The sequence below is a fragment of the Python bivittatus genome, unplaced genomic scaffold (assembly GCF_059951505.1).
Source record: "Python bivittatus isolate LINGU-HERP-01145 unplaced genomic scaffold, Pbiv_v1 ctg000070_np1212, whole genome shotgun sequence".
Taxonomy (NCBI): Eukaryota; Metazoa; Chordata; class Lepidosauria; order Squamata; family Pythonidae; genus Python; species Python bivittatus.
Window position 1 is genome coordinate 25116436 of NW_028277034.1, and position 20810 is coordinate 25137245.

Below are 20810 nucleotides of genomic sequence, written 5' to 3' on the forward strand. Positions count from 1 at the left end.
GTGCCTGTTAAAGCCAGCTGTAGATAATTATAGAATTCTCAAAATAATATGAGAGGTAGTACAGGTGAAAGGTATAGGAAGAAGAGGAACTGGCAAAAATTGCTACACAGTTTCCTTATTCCAGGGCATTCTTTTATTGGATCCTCATTCCATATGCAAACAGAAGGAAACCTTCTATTCATGGAGAAACAATTTTGAATCCAACCCAGAATGTTTTAAAACAAGATAATATTCATGAATCAGAATAAATTAGTAAAACTTCCTGCATTTAGTTATGTTGGTTTATAAAAGGCAAAAATGGACAAGCCTTTAATTAATTACTTTTGTTTTTTTTTCTCTTCAAGCTTCAAGAGACAGTGAAGAGAAAATTAGAAGGAGCACGCTCACCCCTCAATGGAGAACAGCAGAATGGTGTCTGTGACAGTAACTTCTCTCCAACTAACAAGCGGATACGGAAAGATGTACCTGGAATTGAGAGAGTCAATAGTTTGCCCAACAGTTTGCCTTTGCCTTCTCTTTCTCCTCTTCACCAGCTTGACATAAAGCCATCTTTGCCCCTGCAAAACAGTGGAACCCATGCTGGTACCCTGGAAGACTTAGGTAAAAATGGTGGACTTTCTGACCTAAAACTCCCAATCAATGGATGCACTGAGCTTGAAGATACTTTTAACATCCTGCACCACAACAGCAGTAGCAAGGAACTGAAACAAGAGCCCTTGGATGATCCCAACTGCCCTGACAATTCTGACACATCCCTTTCCAATCAGAATAAACTCTTCTCAGACATTAACCTGAATGATCAGGAGTGGCAGGAGTTAATAGATGAGCTGGCTAACACTGTTCCAGAAGATGATATACAAGATTTGTTCAATGAGGACTTTGAAGAGAAAAAGGAACCTGAATTTCCAAGACCAGCCACTGAGATTCAGGAGACTGCCAGTGTTAAAAGTGATCCGTGTCACTCTCCGTTTGCTCACATACCAACAGGCTCTCCCCAGGTAAGACCTTCGTCATCAGGCCCTCCATTTTCAAACATCCCTACAGCTTCCAGCCTGCCTTCAGTCTCTAATGCTCCTCCTGCTCCAGGCCTGGACAGTTCACCAGCAAACTGTGTGGTTCAGTCCCCTCAGACTCCCAACCAAGCACATCCCCCAAGCCAGACTCAGTCACGACCAGGCAATAGTTTCCACGTGAATCCAGCAACAGTGACAACAGCGGGCCCAGGGCCTAGCCAGGTGACTGTGCCTAGCACTGACTTGTCTCCAGCTGAGCAGCTGAAACAGATGGCAGCACAACAGCAGCAGCGGGCCAAGCTCATGCAGCAGAAACAGCAGCAGCAGCAGCAGCAGCAGCAGCACCCAAGCCAAGCATCTAGCTGGTCTCCAGTGGGGCCTCCATCTAGTCCTTATGGAGGACCTTTCAGTACAGATAAACCAAATAGCCCAATGATGTACCCCCAAGCCTTTAACAACCAAAATCCTGCAGTGCCTCCCACGGCAAGCAACCCACAAAAAGCTACAATGAATAACTACCTCCCTCAAAACCATATCAATATGATTAGTCAGCAGCCAAATAATCTGGGTACAAACTCTTTGAGCAAACAAACCAATATGCTTTCTTATGGCAACACTAAACCTCTGTCTCATTTCAATGCTGACTTGAGTCAAAGAATGACTCCTCCAATGTCCAATTCCAACAAGAGTCCCATGATGCCATATATGCAGCAACAGCAGCAGCTTCCCCAACAGCCACAAATTCAGGCTCAAATGACGCATTTGAGTGAGGAGCAGAAGCGCATGCTGATTTTGAAGCAGAAAGGAATGATGAATCAGCCAGTAGCTTATGGAACACTTCCATCTCTTGGTCAGGTAAGTGTGGACAGAGAATGTTATCTGTGAATGGCTCATGTGAATTACAGAAACTAGTGCACTGCTGTGTACAGCCTTCTCTTTGTATTTGCCCCACCTTTTTTAAAAGGAGCATTTGTTTCTGGGTACATATAATTTTCTAGTAGCTTCAAACTCAGTTTTCTTCTGAGTTAGTCTTATTTGTATCAGTACATAGCGAATCTATAGTGGCAATAGTTTTGAATGCTCATCTCCAGATGTCTAGTTCATCCTCAAAAATTACCAAGATTTCTTATACAGTTTGACTGGGGCACATTGTGAACTACCATATAAAATTAATATGAGGTTAAATTTATATAATAAATGAAATAGCTACCTAATTCATGATAAAGAATTAGCTATGAGGCTAATGTATTATATGCATATATGAACTTCAGTTTTTGCAGACCGATGCAAATGATGGCCACAAATTATTTTGCCATAATAACAGTACAAGAAAATTTGATGCAGTGTACTCTGTTTTGATAATGTGTATTCTGATATGATATTTGCTGTGTTTATTGTTCAGAATATATAGCTTTTATCATTTGGGAAAACCATATATTGCCAGTGCCTTACTGATTGTGAGATCTCTGGGCTTGAACAGACTTCTACCAAGTAACTCCAGGTCATCCAGAAGATCTTTAATTAAGAGAGAGATAGAGAGGGAGAAGTGGATTGGGGTTGATCTGTGTTTTTTTTAAAATAATAATAATAATAATAATTATTATTATTATTATTACATTAAAATGGTTAACAACAGCAACTATGAGATTATTGTGCAATTTTGCTATAGAATATAGCAAATTGTGCATTGAAATATGGTGGCATAAATGTATTTGATATGATTTTTAGGCTGTTTTTTATACAAGACTCTGACTTGCTCAGTTTGATTCTGGCATCTTTAAAAGTACTTTGAAAGTAGGTACTTTAAAAACACTTTAGATATTCAGTCCAATCCAATGGAATAAAACTCTGGTTTTTCAAGTAGGAGCTGATATGGCTAGAATTCAGAAAGTGAAATTGTCTGTAATGATTGGCCTTCCAATTGATCAGTTCATATATGGAAATGAGGTGTGTTTGACTTTGTTACTTATCTTTTGAGAGAAATATGCAATCTTAAGTTACTTAAGACATGCCACAAGTTTTAGTACAAAGAGCTTTTACTAAACCAATTAATGTCCAGAGCAACAAGTTCTCTTGAGCAAGTTAGTATTTTGTATCACATAACTACTATCTATGCAATTGTGGCAATAGTGTTTATTCTTTGCAAGCAAATGGAAACTCTTGTCATTTGAACAGAACCATTCTTTTTTCATAAGTTCAGAAGATAAAAAACATGTGGTTTAGTTTATAGAAGACATGTGGAGCTACCAGAACAGGAACTAACTCCATATTATTTTTCAGTTTCATTGTAATTTAATAGGTTCAATCCAGCCTTCTGCAACCTGGTACTCTCCAGATCCTAGCTGTGAATTTATGGAGCAATTGTCCCAGTTTTCTGGATGGCACTAGATTGTTGTAGTCCACCTCATCAGAGATCACTGTTACAAAGAATAATAGTATTTGCTTATTTGTATAAGAGTTCAGTACATGAAATACTTATTTAAATGTGGACTGAAATAATGTGGTGATCTCATTATCCAGATTTTTCTTTTTATTATATCAAAAAAGGGTAAGCTTTATGTCCCTGATTTAACATACCTGATCCCTTCTTCCTGAGTTTAACAATGCTCTCTGTTCATGTAGAGTGAATGCACTATAAAGCAGCATAGCTATCTCCTGTTTTAGTCTCCTGCTAATTCTCCAACAGTTATTTTCTCCCACTCATCTTCCAAACCAGCCTTCTCCAACCTTTTGCCTTTCAGATTTATTGGGACTTTATTGCTGTTAGAATTCACAGCAAGTATAGTACTATCAGGGCACCATTGCAAACCTTGTCATCTTCTTTCCTAACATACTTGAAGAACAGGAAACTCAGAAACATTGTTGTTGACAGTCTCATTCCAGTTACCATTCTACAGCCAACAATAGACCATACCATACAAAAGCTTTCCCTTTGCACTGTCAAGTGTTGTTTGTGTGTATGCATATATGTGTAAATACCACCACCCCATGGTATCAGGATGCAAATAATTGGTCCCAGTTTCAGAAAAAATGCCATACCTGTACCTAATAAAACCCTGTATTTCTTTTAGTTAACCTTCAAATGACCTAAGCAGGAATAGAAATCTAATCTTTCTACTGTATATAGAAAGATCTTTACAGTCCCAGTAGGCCAATTTAGAGGCATAGAGATTTTAAAAAAAAATGACTTAGGTGGGAAAGGTAAAACAGTAGCCTTCCATCTGGAATGTATTTCCCCTTCTTTCTCTTGCTGCTTTCCTGAAAAATGTTTGTTGATTGACCTCCCGAGCAGTCAGGAATAATTGTTCTTCACAATGATGGGAAAAGATCTTCTGATAACATAAAATCACAGATTCTGCCCTCCCGCTTCTGGCTTTTTCCCTGCCTCAGGAAATAAAGGGAATCAAGGATGGCCAGAGTTTCTTTCTTTGGTTTTATTTTCTATCCCTCTCTCTCTCTCTCCCTCTCTCTCTCTCTCTCGATGATGATAAAGGATGGGCTTCTTTTGGAATTGTTTCTGACATAGGACAATATCATTGCATGCTTAGTATCTTTATTAGGTGTTTTTTGTTCCTCTTTAATCTGTGTTCCCATAATACATTTTTTTTCTGGAGATGTTTAAGGGCTGCCAGATGAAAGGTTATCCCAATAGAAAAACCTGCCTGAAACAGTTGCTTTGTAGGTGAGCAGCAACTACACTTCCAGAGTTTCCTTTTATTGAGTCTACTGATCAAGGATTCTGGGGGATTCTGAGTTCCAACATAAATGAATACTACTGGGTTGGGGGAAGCTGCAGTAAAATCAATGTATTAGAGTCTTAGCACTACCCCAATATAGCTTCAATAGTGTGAGAGTTGTGCAGGTGTATTGGAGGAAGGACAAGGAACCTTATTTGTGGAGGAAGGTCGCTATATGTACAGTACTTCATGTGTCAGTTTGTATCTGTTCCCATAAATAAGGCTCTGTTGATTCTGTAGCATTCCACATGGCACTCTGAGAAAAATATTTCACCATCCATAAAAGGAAAGTGTGAAAGTCCACACACAACATGATTATTCTTAAGTTTATATTTCTGCTTCTGATTTTTTCTTTATAAGGCTAAAATGTGAGTATGAAAAGACAGCAGCAGAAAGAATCCTGTATGGATTTGTTTGAAGGGACAAAGTCATGAGATTCTGGAAAAAATATCAGTACAGAGAGAACAAAATAAACGAACAGTTTCTGTATGTAGAAATAAACAAGGGAAATTCTGAAGATGGGTTAGGAACTCTTGTATAAGACTATTAATAGATATTCAGGGCTTCCATACAAAATTGTATAAACAGCTTTCCCTGTTTATTTCTAATCTAACTGTTGCAATGTGGCACTTGAATCTCTTTGTAAGTATGTTGGCTACATGAACATCCTGCAGAGAGATTAGTAGCACATAACCTTCATGTTATATGCCAGGGTGCAGTTGATGCTCCAGTTTGTTTTCCAGCTTCATGTTTGATGAGCTTCCTTAATTATACTAAAAAAAGAAAGGTGTGTGTGGCTGGAGAGAAATCCATATAGCTCAACATGAATAGGAGTAATTAGACAACTGGCAGAGTGTTAAATTGGTGGTCTAGGGAGAAAAACTAGCAAATCTGCAGAATTCCTCCATGCCCAATAATCAGTGGAATTTGTATAATCTCCTACTGAATACAATTTCTCTGGAGTGTGGTGGTCATGACTCATTTCTTAGCTTAAACGGCTAAAGTAAGTACTCTTCGCTTTGCCAAATATCTGCTACCAATTCTGTAAGAAATATAACCCATATAATGCATACTCTGATGCTTTGAGGGTTACTCCCAGTTCTATTCTAATGATATCTAGACAAATCTCATAGCTGTATTTTTTTTTCAGAATAAATACTGGGAAGCAAGGAATCAAGTTCCTTACAATTGCTTAACCAATGCTTTGAAAGCAAGCACACTCAAAAATGCTGCTTGGTGTACAGAATATCTTCAGCACTCTAAAGACCTAAATATATTGACCCATGAATGTCCAAATAATGGTGCTGCTATTGAATATTCTTTGAGTTATGTACTGTCCATTACTATTGTGTCTTGCCAGAGCAAAGTGTGGGTGGTAGGTCTGTGGATTTGAAGGTGATGAACACACAAATGAAGCAGAAGCTTAAAGGATTTATTGCAAAGCAAAAGAATAACAACTTTATAATGAAGTATAATACAGACAGGAAATATCCACAGACCAGGCAACAGCAACAACAAAATTGCAGCATTCAATAGAAAAATGTAAATGTTAAATAGACAATCACATTCTTCCAGCTGTTGGGAACCCTGCCTCATAAGAGGCAACAGCAATTCAGTGTTTCTCAACCTCAGCAACTTTAAGATGTGTAGACTTCAATTCCCAGAATTCCTGAGCCAGCATGTGGGAGTTGAAGTCCACACATCTTAAAATTACTGAGGCTGAGAAACACTGCTTTAGATTATACAGATGAGGGTTTGGCACATTTCTCAGGCACCAGGGAACTACACTGAAGTTCATCCCTAGGAGGGGTTTCAAAATGTTTATAGCATTCTGTTGCAATACTTCTAATTAAGCATGCTTATTATCATTCTTGCTTATCATCCAGCAACAGTTTATATAAGATGGTAGCAGCAGTATCCTCCCTGCCACAGGTGGCTGTCCTTGGAATTAGCAAAGTACTTCTACAAGAAAGATATAACACCCTTGAGCTAGGCTGCATCTGAAGAAAACAAGTAACTGAGAAAGAGCGGGACGGGGGGAGGGAGGAGGAGAGGAAGTTCAGAGGCTTGATTTAGAAATCTAAGTCTCTACCAAGCTATGCTTTGTACAAAAATACAGAAGAGAAGCTGCTTTATACAGGAAAACACAGAGGAAAATGGAACATGCCATCTATTTCTCCTCCCCATTACAGTTACACATAGTAGAATAGTGCTGTAATCACACTGTACGTTAGAGCTACCATAACTATATACCATTGATGTAATTAATCTTTTTGATTCCAGATATGTGCCTCCTTCAGAGGATACAACTTCTAAGCTGCAGAGCCCTATGAATACAGCTATCAAACCTTCTTTTGCTTGTGGTGCAGTTTATCTTCTCTGATATCTCACTGCAGATGTGTTCACACAAAACAGGTTAAGGGTTTCATTGCAGAATTTTCCTATTTTATCATGGAAATTTATGAATACAGAAGTCCAGATATAATTTGTATCCTTCCTATCCTTTTCTACCAAATCTATGAAAAGTAAAGGTGGAATAGCTACTTGCATGTTCCCTTTTGATTGTGAGAGCTAGGAATCCTCTGTCTGAAAGCACCTGGGCCACATTTTATCCCCCAATATTTTAACAGTGAACATGAATTAGTATTCTAACATTTTCTGGATGTAACATACAGGTGTTCTTCTCTATAACAGTAAAGACCCTGAATCAATACAATGGCATGTGTGATTTCCAGGTGTTAAAGATGACACTAACCTCATGTGGTTATGAGAATGCTGCTACTCTAAAGACTACAGAACCTGCAGTTGCCTTATTTGAAATTAGAAGTACCTGGGAGAGTAGTAGGAGAAATAACAAGAATCCAATGAGAAGCTCTTTTGTAGCATTTTTATTTTACATCACAAATATGTATAACTCATTTACAGTATTTGTTCTGCATATTTGGATAAGAAGCAGGGATTTACATATATGCATAGTTTCTAAAATGTGAGTAAATGCTTTTATTTCCACCTGAAAGGAACTCATCCCAGATCTAAGACACAATTTCTTCTTCTTTTGCTATTTTTATGAAAACATAGGTTTTTCTGTCCCCGTGCTCACTTCTGTAGAATTAAACTTCAGTTAATTTATCATGACTCTGGAGAAATAAATACTCAAGCTTGCTTCAGGGATTTAGATGCACATAACTAAACCAAAGAAGATTGGATTAAAAATTTATTTGTTGGCTGACCTATAGTCAAGGTATGAAGGAGTATCTTTTTCCTATTCTTTGTCCACATATCTCCTAATCAGAAGCATACTCCTCTAACAATGGAAGTTTCATTTTAATTATGGTGGTTAATAGCTATTGATAATTATCTTCCATTAATTTATTTGAACTTGTTTTTTTTAAGCCACTTAAATCTGCTGATCCATCATCACAACCTATAGTGAAACCTGTAAGTTAATTATACATAGTAAGAAAGTATTTCGACCTGCTGTCAGTTCATTCCATTGGATAACTGTGGTATGCAGTATTTCAGTTTCAAACAGTTGTGAACTGAACTCCACCATGACACTGGAGCCTCATAAGATTAGAGTGGTGATTTTGGTTATGAATCAATTGTAGGCAGTATTCAGAAATCATACCAGATCAAGATTGCAATGTGTGCTGCAGTTAAATAGCTGGGGCAAAATCCAGCTGATTAAATATTATATTTGGAGCTGAGATGGAGTTCAGGAATAAGATTAAAATAAGGCCTAGTAAAATACAGTAGTGTATAAATAAGAACAAAAATAGCTATGATTTTTATGTCTATTCATGAAAGCCTGGATGTGTGTCTGATTTGTCATTATTTCAATTTGTTTTCAATATTTTTAAGTCTTTGGTTGACCAAAGACTTGCCAAAAAAGAATTATTGTTACACAATCACAGGGATCTTATCTAGATCCTTAAAGCAGTTTTCAAATGATGATGATGTTCGCCTTCTATGATTCAATAGATGATTCTGATACATAGTAGGCTGAGTTAAACGGCCAGGTTAAAAAGACAAGTGGGGGGAAATGGTATATGAATTTTTCTTCAGAATGCAGGCAATAGATTTAATGTCTGCTGATAATTTCTTGTAAGATATGCATTCAAACATATAACAACGTATGCTCATTCTGTAGTAACATTACATTTTCACTACATGGTACATTTTCAGAACCACATAACATTTGAATTGACCTAGGCCCTCTGAGCACAAAAGGAGTCCCATCTGTTGTTCATCTCTACTGCTTAAAGCAGCTGCCTTGTTCAGATGAAAGATAGGGCTGCTGAGTTAAACTTTTTATTTTTTATTGTAATTTTATTAAACATTAATATTAAAAAGATAAAAACTAATATGAACTAAGAAAAATAAAAAAAGGAAAAATAGAAATATATAAAAAAATGACTTCCCCCTTCATCACAAGTATAAACAATTTTAGTAACGTATTGCTTTCTCTTAAAATACAACAAATATCTCTTCTTCCCACATCTCATCTCTTATCTATAAATAAATCCTTAAAACTTTGTCATTCAGTCCTTGTCAGTAAAACTCCACTACAGGTTACCAGAGATAACAACATATCTATTTTAACCTTGATCAAATAAACCAACTTTATATTCCTTCCTTTTACTTTTAACAATCTTGATCTTTAATCACTTCAAATAATGTCCTAGAGCTTGATTTCTTTTCATTTTTTATTTGTCCCTTCTCACAAAATTCTTCAAAACTTTAACAAGTCTCTTTTGTAAATCCAATATAGGAAAGTTGTCCAGGTTGCTCTTTTGGTTTGTTATTCGTATACTCCTTTTAATTATTAAGACCTCAGCTGGTTTCATTTGTATATCCAGTATGGCATCTTTTTCCATATCATTCTTGTAACCTGTCATTTTTAAATCCATTTTCAGATCAGTCTCAGTCTTGTCTGGTAAAACCTGTTCCATAATATCACTCAAACACAGTCTGTCTATAATGAAAAACACTTTAAAATTAATTTCTGGGTCCATTGTTCACAAATGTCCCTCAATATGTTCAATGTTAAAGTATTTTGCTCCATTCTGTATTAGTAAGTCAAGTTTAAGTGTTCTTCTCCTTTAATTGTTATCTTTAGTTCCTTCTGGTTCCCTCTAGTGTTGAACCTTCAAAGTCCCACCCTATCACTTTTTTTAAGAATTCAAAACAACAGCATTTTCCCATGGGAAGGATTCTTATAATTAATTTCAAAATCTTATTTCAAATCCATCTGGACCCTTAGTCCATTTGTAAATTTCCAAAATCAATGTTCTAATCACCCTTTTGCTGTTCATTCCAAAACAAGGGTTTTTTAAAGTCCTAAACCTATATTTAAAATTCCTTTTGCAAAGGATTGAAGGAGACTCACCCAGTACTGTCAAATTTGTCATTCCAAAGGTTCTTAATAGCTGAAAAGCAGTTAATAGGCAATTTCCAAAAGTGACTAGAAAAGGAAGTATGCAAACCCTGTGTCCATAAAGATGCTGACTGTGGTTTGGGCAAGTTGGCATTCCCTTGCCTCCTAAACCCACCGGAGACCACTGTCTTGCAGTCTCCTCATGAGGAGCAACTGTCTGGAGCACTTGTGGGCAATCTCAAGTCCTTTCTTTGTCTGGAGAGGAATCCCGAAGAGCCAGTCCCCACTCCAGCTCTTCATTCCACCACAGTTGTCAGCTCTGTTCTCAGCAAAGCTATCTTCAGTTCACCATTTCTTCTCTGGAAGTCTGCTGAGCTAAAATGTCTCATGGCTTGGAAGAGTACTTTTTTTTTTCTTTAAGATACAGTAGTTGTAAGAGGTATTCAGGGAGAGGCCTTGCTGAATTTGCAAAGACTGAATAGAAGAGTCTTAAGCTTTTCATTTAAAAAAAAGGTAGTTTATGGTCGCCCTTTTAGTAAGACCCTACTTTAGTTCAGCACAACAGGCTAGGAGGCAAAAAAAGGGGAGGGGTTTGAGCAATGAATAAGAATCAGGTCACATGTTTATATAGAAATGAATCCCAAAATCTTTAGCTGAATAGAGATAACATGATAAAGACAATCCAAAAATCCCAAAAGAAAAATTGAGAAATACGTGGATAGGGTAGATAATATAGGTGGATGTGAAGCAATGACACATTAGGAGACAACCACCCAAACTGGCAAAATTTGAGGCAAAAATGAACGGGCAAGCAAGATACCAAATTGAAAGCAATTCTAAGAATATAGCTGCAAAAAACCCATAATTGTAACAAGGTATATCAATGGGAGAAAATGGTTTTGTTCTGTTTTGACAGCATTATGTATAGCATGGGTGTAATTTTTCTGCTGTTCTTTGCTGAAACATGGCTCTCAGAGAAGCAAGATAAGAATGAATAGGCATACACTGTAGTTTATAGATTGAGTTCCTCCCTACACCCTGTTGAAGGAATTTCCTTTTGATGGAATATTTATAGGAATCTATGAATTCATTTGTTGTTTGCATGCCAAGTGGAACTCTGACTTGCCCACTGGAGACAAAGCACTACTAGATGTCTTTGACAAATTCTATAGTCGATTGTAGAGTAAAGAGGAAACTTCTAAAGGTTATAACTGTTTTTTTTTTTAAAGGCTAAAGGTGAGTATGGCACTTTTTTGACAACTGCAATAAAATAACAAAAGCAAGGGAATCTCCTAGAACTGTTACAGAAAACATGGAAGAGACTGATGGAGCATATTCTTTCCATGCAAAAGGTACCAGGTCCAAACTCTTGGAGAAAAAAAATGGTGAGAAGAAGTATGCTGCCAAGCATTGTCAGTAATGTTTGATTAGATAAACCAACAGTTTCACTCAGCTAGTTTTCTCCGCTTCTAGCATTTGTTGGAAAATTTGGGATAGGACTGTCAAAGAGGTAAAGAATATGATCTATGAGTGATCTGCAAGTTGAAATGCTTTTTTTCAGCCACATAGTAAATAGAAGGGCATAATGATTGTTCCTGACAGACCCTGGCTGTGTGATGAAAGCATATGAAAAATTATTGCTGTTACCATACATACAAAGGGTGTTAGGTGCTTAGTTCAGCTTATATTATCTTTCTGTTAGTAACATAATATTTGAACAATAACGATAAAAATAACACAATTAAAATTGGCCACAGCCTAGTGGCATCTCAAGACCAGCAGATGTAAAGTAGATATAACAGTAACAAGACCCCCAAAGCTCTGCTGAAAAAGTATTGCTTTCTCTACATGCATAAAACACAACAGGGGAGGAATGAGGCAGTATTAGTTCTGCGCACTGTAGAATTGCTGTACGCAGACTTGTCTGTGTCACTGAGAGGAACCCCCAGCTGGGTTAGTTTGCAAACTGGGACTGAAAGAGCACAGGAAAACAAAACAAACCTGAAAGAGCTCAGCACTGCCTTCTGCTGGAGAAAGCAGAGTGTTAAGTTGCCATGGGTTTCTGCTGAGGACAAGTGAGGGTTTTGCTTGATTACAGTTCCTAATGAGAGGGTGTTTAAGCCACCTACTCCTCCTATAATAATTCTTTCGCCCTTCCCCGTGGTCCTGTGGCATTCCATATCCTTACTTGTAAGGATTTAACTGGCGGAGAATATATGTGGGGTAAAAGCAGTATGCAGTTGTAGAGAGGAAGGTTAAGCACTGGGTTAATGATACACAATATTGCACAGATAAATTTATGTTTGGCAAATAACCGTAATTAAAAATGGTTTAGGTGCATAATGTACCATAGTAAAAAAATAAAAGTTACTATAGAAATATGTGTGCTACATACAATATAACAATATCCAAGATAACATACTCGCTATCTGTAAACCGTTAAAGAGAACATGTGGCCGTTTGAAGTCCCACAGTCAGTGTTGGAGGCAGCCATTTAATCTTGTCTTTCTGCAGGATCTGGTATGTCAAATGTCCTTTTGAAGAGTGTGAAAACTTGGTATCTTGCATTAATGTATGTTCAATTCTGTGCTATCCTTTCATTTTTGTCATTTCTCCCAATCATGTATAATTATAAAGGAGGTTGCTGTTTAATTATAGGTGAATTGTCCAGATTTTGGAACTGGATATGCACTTTCTGACATAATTTAATGTATCTTACAGTTTGGCTGAATTCCTTTCACAGTGTAGTTCCTTGGTGCACTAAATAGTGCCTGAATTGTACATGCATCATGCAGTAACCTTTTTGATAAGCAGTTCCTCTAAAGGACAATGCTTTCATTTAATTGAAATTAACATTTGGCCTTGTTTTTTCCAACAGCTGACAGCACCCTTAGCCCTAGTGTAATGTTCACTAGATGTGCTGTCCTTGAATATTAAGCAAACAGAGCACCTTATCAGTGCATTAGTGAGCAATGCTGTCTAGCAGGAAACTCTGAGGACATGCATCAAATCCCACAGTGTTTGAGAATCCTTGTGTCCAGGTCATCTACTGAAAAAGTCCTACATTGTAGAAAATTCAGCAAAGGCCTGGAAAACACATCTTATTGCATATGTTTTGTTATCAGCTAGTAAGCTATCCACCATTAGTACCAGGAAAGTTTGTTAAATTCTATTATTTGCTTGTTGAGATCTGTTTTAGGCTCAGTTCATGCAACTTTCTGACTGGTGGGATTTTTGATATACAGATTTGGAGATAATGTGCAGTGTAATCCTGTGTTGGGTTATTCAAAAGGTAGTCTTACGATTTCTTAGACATTTTGATAAGGTGTGGGTTTTTTTTTAAATAGAGCCTTCCCAACCTAGATGTGATTGATTTAACATGATGATTGAGTATTGCAGGATGCCAAATTGGGGAATGCTACTCTAGTAAGTAGCTATATTTTTACTGTGGCCTGAATGCCTCTCATGAGCATTGCAGCACAAACCTTAACCTAAAAGGATATTTTTGAAAGATTTTCATAAATAACATGTTACCCTAATATCTTGTCATTTTGTGATATATATAGGCCCAGAATTTCATTACAGACATTGTAGGAGGAGAGCCTAGAGTAGCAAAAGTTAGGAGTCTGGGAGCACCTGCAGCTCATGAAAGTGTATACCTTTTAATAAAATTTGTTAGTTGGAAAAGGTGCTCCAGATTCCTGATTTTAATCACTGTGGCAGAAAAGTGATCATAGACAGAAAATAATTCCATTTGTAAAAATTGGCAAACTAAGTAGTTCAGAAATAATAGGTTTTGTTTTAAGGCAAAGAGTTTACCATGATGACTAACAGTGATGCACTTCTATTGCCATAATTCTCTTATCCCTCTTAATTTGCATTTATATATTAAGGATCAATGCAATGCAAATCTGACCTGTCTACCATTACAGTTAATAATGAACTTTGTTTGGTCACCTTGATTCTGCAGCATTCATTTGTTTGCTTGCTGGCTGGCTGGCTAGGGCTTGCATTCCACCCCAATCCAGAAGGACTTGGAGCAACTTACATTCCCTTCTTATAGTAAGAAGGTTAACAGTCAAAACAAACAACAAAACTATTTAAAGTTACAGTTCCATTGGCAGTTTTAACATCTGATCATAATGACTTCCCATAACAGAATTTATCTGTTGTCTGGATGAACATGAAAATCCTAGCTCAATTCCTAATTTGATACTCTCTAGCTGGGCTATAACTTTCCTAATTCCTAATCAATGGTTCAACTCATCTAAAGGATGCCAGGCTGAGGAAAGTTAGCATATGTAGGTAAGCCCACTTATGTCCTTATAAGTTCTTGATTTCTTTCTTCAACAGTGTTACTGTTATTCATCAGTGTTTCTCAGCTTCTCGCCCTTCAGATGGGTTGAGAGACTATAGCACCCAGAATTCTCAACCAGTTCCAGGAATTGTAGTAATTACAGACTTGGAGAGCATGCAAGTGGATGGGTTAGCTCCCACTGATTTCAAAGATTCTCCTCCAATAATGTTATCAGAGCCCCTAGATTTCAACCTATGTGGTAACTTTAGCAGAGAACATTTAAGTGCAACATGACATGTCTTAGTAATGAAATACTTCCATTTACAGAGTCTTTGAATTGTTTTGGCACACTCAGGTAACAAATGAAGCCTTGTAGCCAATAACAGAAGGATCAATATCTGGTCAGCAAAAAAAATTACCATCAACCATTATGCCCCAGATCCACTCATGCTTAGCATCCATTTTATCTTTGTCACAGGTAATGACCCATTGACTGCAATGAGATTAGACTGCACTGAATTAGACTGCATTCCATTTCTCTGGAATGAGGTTTATGAGGGTATCAAATCAGGGAATGATGCCTTTCTGGAAGTTTTGTTTTTATGCTTTGGTTTATTTTAAAGATTGAAGTTGAAATTCTTGTTGTATTTTGAGAGGACTGGAAGGATTTTGATTTTCTGTTAAAATTAGAGATCAAAAGGTCAGGTTTTCTGCTTTTTGAGATGTTGCTTGCTTATAGTCATAAGGGAACAATTGAAATAATCTGTTTTATTATATAATATAATAAATATATTATATTTAATAAATATTATATTTAATATCTAAATATATAATTAACTTTTTAAATATAGAAATGTTCATGGAGAAAAAAATGTATAAATTCTGAGACTGTTGTATAATCATCTGAGAAGAATTATGGTATACTCATACATATTTTTGCCTCATGAGGCAATTTCTTATAGCTATCTTGACTAGATTTATTTGAATAATCTCAAAAATATAAGCAGAGTCAGAAATAATTAATACAGTATTTGGATGGGAGGCTACTGTGAATTATCAGTGCTGTAGGCCAGAGTGGGAAGTTGAAACAATCCATTTTCCCATTGTTGTTGAAAGCTACATGGATGTTGTGAGCTTGAGTCTGACTCAGAAAAGACCTTACTTTATGACTAGAAGTTAATATTTAATTGATTACATTCTAGTTTTGCTTTTTATTATTCTGCATCTTTCTCCATCTTTCTCTTTCATTTTCTGCTGAAGTGAACGCGTATGTACATTCTTTAATGCAAAGCAGAACTGATGCTAAGTCTGGCTCTGAAATGAACAATTTCTGAAATATTTGACTATTGAGCCTTTTTTAGTTTTTCTCTCTACCTCTGCACTTTGATATAAAAATAATATATAAACAAGAATCCCCACCCTTATTTCCTGATACTCTAAGGAGACAGCATGTTTGGGGAGGGGGAAGGAAGAGGCACTATCTCATGTGCCAGATCTTCCTGCATAAACTAGAATACTCTTAACATTCATTTACAGTTAGGAGCATTTCCGATTCTAAATATATTTCAGAAAAAGGAAATTCCACGCATAATGACCCCCTCCCCCAATAATATCTGTTCAACACACAAACAAATTATAAATATATATTCCTGTTAATATCCATTCTAACCAGTTGATTCTTTTGACCTGTCTTGCTGGGTTGGTCCAAGTATTACAAAGAAACATTCTGAATCTTCTGAAGAACTGTATAAAAATTGTTACGGTTCCTTGTTGATCATGCTTGTTGAATGGTTTCTTCCAGTGTTATTCAATGAAATACCTAAGAGAGATCTGTCATGCCAAAAGGAGGAATTAGTTATAAATGTCTGAGTGAATAAAAAAAATTGCTCTTAGTCTTCTTAGTGCAGAAGCAATCTGCAAGTTGTTCAAGCAAACTGAACATCTGTTTAGAATGTAATGCATGAAGCCTTCCTAGTCTTGACTCAGTGCATCCTTCTGTGAGTAAGCTATGTTGCTTTCAGAACTTCCTTCTGCCAGAGATCGCTGGACTTCAGCAACTCCCACATCTAGTCACCAATAGCAATGCTGGCTGGGACTAACAAAAGCTAGTGTTTCGCAATATGTTCTGTGTTGTCCATCCCAAATCCTACCATCCAGGCAAAAGTCTGTGGAAGGAGATTGAAAAACATCAAGCTGTATCTATCTACCTTTACATGGAGTAAATATATTCTGTGTCTTTCATTTTATATGTCTTGTGATTCATATTTATTCATCAAGTATTTCATGATCTGATAGGACAGCTGTTTCTGTCCCAAATATGCCAAAATTCAGTGGAACATTTTTTCCAGATTTTTCTAGCAAACTCTCATTTAAAATAGATTAAGTTTTACTTTCTGATTTTAGTAGAAGCTTCCCGTGTTAAGACTGTTTGAAGTTTTTATTTTTTAAAGTTTTTTCTTATTTCTTTTAAAAATAATTCTGACTGAGCTGGGCCCATTATGATGATACTTGCAGCCCTCAGCTAGCTGAAACAAATTCCACTGCAGACACTATAAAATTTGCCTCACTGCAGAGATATGAATCTCACTGGCCTTCATCTTTGCCGGTATATCCTGATTGTTGCAAGCCTAGAAATGCTTGAAAGAAGAATAAAATCTAAATGAAACAAATAAGCATATCACCATCAGTGAAATTACTATGGACACACTGGACAATGGACACACTGTCTCATGTACACAAACATAGAAGAGTCATGTATCCTTTGACAATTTTCCTATACGTATGATAGCTGAGCTTTTAAAAAAAATTATAACCATTTGAGCTTTTAAAAAAAATTATAACCATCTCTTATTCTCTAGGCCAATGAATCACAAGATTGAGAGGTGCCCCTACGCTTTTGAAATTGCTCTGTGCTGTATTTTTTCCAATGCAAGTGACTGGAGTGCCTTTTTTATTCACTTCCATCGGTGTAGGGGTGGCAGGAATTGTCTTGTAACAAATCTTCAATAGGATTTGGTAATGCATAGTCTCATACTCTCATAATACCTAGTCACACAGTCTCTTTTCAGCCATTTTTGGGTAAGGAGAATCACGCCTGCAGATCATTAGAGGAGGGCTAACTGAGAAGCAACAGGCTTCCTGGGGAAAGCTAAGTATCTTCTTCTTTCCTCAAAGTGTGTTTGGCAGGATAGCTTCTTCCGTCTCTTGTAAAGGAATGGAAAAACCTTCTCTCTTAGTTCTTGCTCATTCGGCATTTTCTGTGTTTTCTCCTCTGTACATTTGCATAGTTTTGTTTGATCTTTGTGGGTGTGGGTGTATTCATATACGACAGAAACTCAGAGACAGGGAGGCATGAAACATAAGCAACATTTTATACCTGGCTGTGGCCCCATTTCCACTGTTTGGAAGCTGGTCATATATCCCCCACAGTCTGCCAAAGGAAGGGCAAAATGGACATTTGTAGAGTGGTTCAGTCCTTTCCCTCCTCAATAGCAGTATTCTCTTTATCATTATCAATGTGCTCCTTTATGTCTAAGGCTCTGGGCTGGAAGATTAAAATCTAATAATTAATCAATTTTACTTTTAAAATTTCTGTTAGGGGTAGGGTTAAGGAGAGTCACCTATTTTCCTATTTGACATCTCACTATTTTGACTTTTATCCTGCTGTTCCCCCAAGCTACTTGAGGCAACATACATGGACTCATGAACATCCTGTGAGGTAATGATGGACACGCCCTGACTAGCTCTGAGTCACCATGCTTGGTAGAAATTTGAATTCAGAACTTCTGATAGCATTTTCTCATCAAAGTTCCGGATTCGTATTTGCTTTTTAAAAGGACTCGCTTTGGGTAGAACCCAATAGATAGTGCTTCAAAAGTATCCATTGTGTCTGTTTAGTTACTAACTAGATCTGCAGAAAATACAGGGATTACGTTTCCTGTATTTAGATAAATACTAAATCCTTCACCTTAAAAAGATTTTTGTCATTACATAAAAGGGTTGGATTTATTCTCCCCAAGGTTGCTTTCAAAAGGAACACAGGTGTCACCTGCAGATGCAGTCACAGCTTGAGAGAGGTTGTTTTGGCTAGAAAGGATCTGCATGGCAGATGTATTGTAAGAGTATGATTTTAATGCTAATGAAGCAGTGAAAAGGCTGCAGAGAAGAGAAAGGAGGAATACAATCACCCAGGGCTAGCTTGTCAAGATCTGCAACTAAGAGAAATTGGCCTGTGGAAGGAAGAGGCCTCTTTGCTCCTTCCCTATAGAAACAAAAGCTTCTCTAAAAAAATTATCTACCCTTTCCACGATTCTTCAATGGGAATATTTCTTCATTCGTATGAGGAAAGTCAGATAAAATTTCACTGGCCTTGAGACAATTCTCTGTGTAGTCATGTAGCTTTTGTACTAAGATCCCAGCTGTACAGGTTATCTTTATTTCTCTCTCCCTTCCCCATTTTATAGGACGCATATTCACAGTCACATCCTATGCACACATAGGCATTTAATGCACCTCCTGGCATACACCTCTCCACAAATTAAACATCAGCACAAGGTCCTTATTATTCATAAATACATAGCCAGTGTACAGCTCAACTGCTGCTTTTTCCAACAGTTGTTCCTGGTGTTTAATATCACTAGTATTTGCATTACCTGTTTGCTTTGCCTTTTTTACCTCATTCAGTTGCAGCAGAGGTGGCAGATTTCAGGCTGACAGGCTGTATCTTGCTTTTTATTAGAAACCAATGTCTGCCTCTTGGAATCAGAAGGCTTGGGAACAAAGTCAGTTACCCATACCCCGTGGACCTCATGCCGATTCTGTTCTCAGAATACTCTTAACTAGGTTATAGAACAGCGAGTTAGCCTATTAGTAAATGAAATCTCTTTATAATGGGATTTAATTTAGCTTTAAACATTCCAGTTCTGACTGGGAATAAACTAATCTACCTAATTAACCTGTCATCCAAACCATGACTATGAGGATAACTGACCGTTTCCTCATCCAAAGTGGAGAGAAAATCTGGCAGAGTCCTATAAAATGAGGCCTCTCTGGGCATTATATATCTGTGATCATTTCAATTTTACCCTTCCCAATGCCCACACCAGGAGTTGGGAGACGGCAGAAATGGGTGAGGTGTGAGTGTGAGGTGTGAGCCCTATCCAGATTTGCAAGGATCCCAATCATGCTTTTGCAGTTTTTTTTTTTAAATCCACAGTATATTCAAATCTATAGTCTACATTCCTCTGAGTTATAGACTTCTGTTTATTGGTGGATCTGAAACTGGCTACTCATTTTTTTCCTTTAATTTAGTCTGTCAGTTTACCTATTTTCAAGCATGTGAATATTTTATCTTTATTTTTGTTGTGTTTTTTTATTTTGCATCTAATGTCTAATAATGATTCAAACAAATTCAACTATTTTATAGCTATTTGTTGCCTATAAAATGCAATTACAGGTACATATATTTCACATAAACTGAAACATTATAGTGGCATACAAAACAAATCATGATAATGTCAAAAGGATTATACTGTGGATGTCATCACACAAATGTTGTAAGCATGTACTTGTATCACAATGTTTGATATAAATATGTAGATCATGGTATTTTCATGATGACATCATCAGGTACATGTTTCCATTTGCCTCCCCTTGCCTTGCCCATGGACATCATCTTTGCAGTAAGTAAACGTGGATGTTAAAGAATGAGGAATTTGTTAAAGTACAGTGATATATATGAGGTTATAGTGGAAATATATGCTGTTTTCCAATGAGTGTGTGCTATTTACTTAGCAGATCATATAGCAACATAATTAAGTTCCTTTAAGATTGAAGCATAACTTGTTGCAAAATATAGGCTGTAAAGGCGAGTGAATATCCTCTGTTTCTCATTCCTTACCCTTTCCCTATCCTTAGAAACAAGAATTGCATCCTTACTATTAATATTTAAAAGTTACTAAAAAATTGGTTATTCAAGGAAGAATTAGGGATCCAGTAATTAGATACCCTAGGAAGTATGTGGCACTATTATTTATTATGATGTTATGAATTAATTGGGATGAATGTTTATGACTTTATAGGTTGTATTGTTATTTATATTGTCATACGTTATATGTTTTCTTGTAGTTGTAAGCTAATGGATTTGCCTAATTGAAGCAGCATAAAAGTACCAGAAAGGAAGGAAGGAAGGAAGGAAGGAAGGAAGGAAGGAAGGAAGGAAGGAAGGAAGGAAGGAAGGAAGGAAGGAAGGAAGGAAGGAAGGAAGGAAGGAAGGAAGGAAGACCTTCAATCATTTATTTCCTGTTCTAAGAGATACTGGATAGTAATTCTGCATAACTGCATTGAATTCAGGCTTTACAGTAATATCTCCACAATATCACCTTATT

General features: G+C 36.9%; 1 protein-coding gene across 1 annotated transcript in view; it reads left to right on the plus strand.

Annotated features, from left to right (window-relative positions):
* Positions 1-20810, plus strand: part of MAML3 (mastermind like transcriptional coactivator 3) — a 301849-nt gene that overhangs the window by 176395 nt on the left and 104644 nt on the right. The window contains exon 2 of the mRNA XM_088132833.1: positions 345-1868. Within this exon, the coding sequence (XP_087988959.1) occupies positions 345-1868 (1524 nt within the window). The remainder of the gene's footprint in view (positions 1-344; positions 1869-20810) is intronic.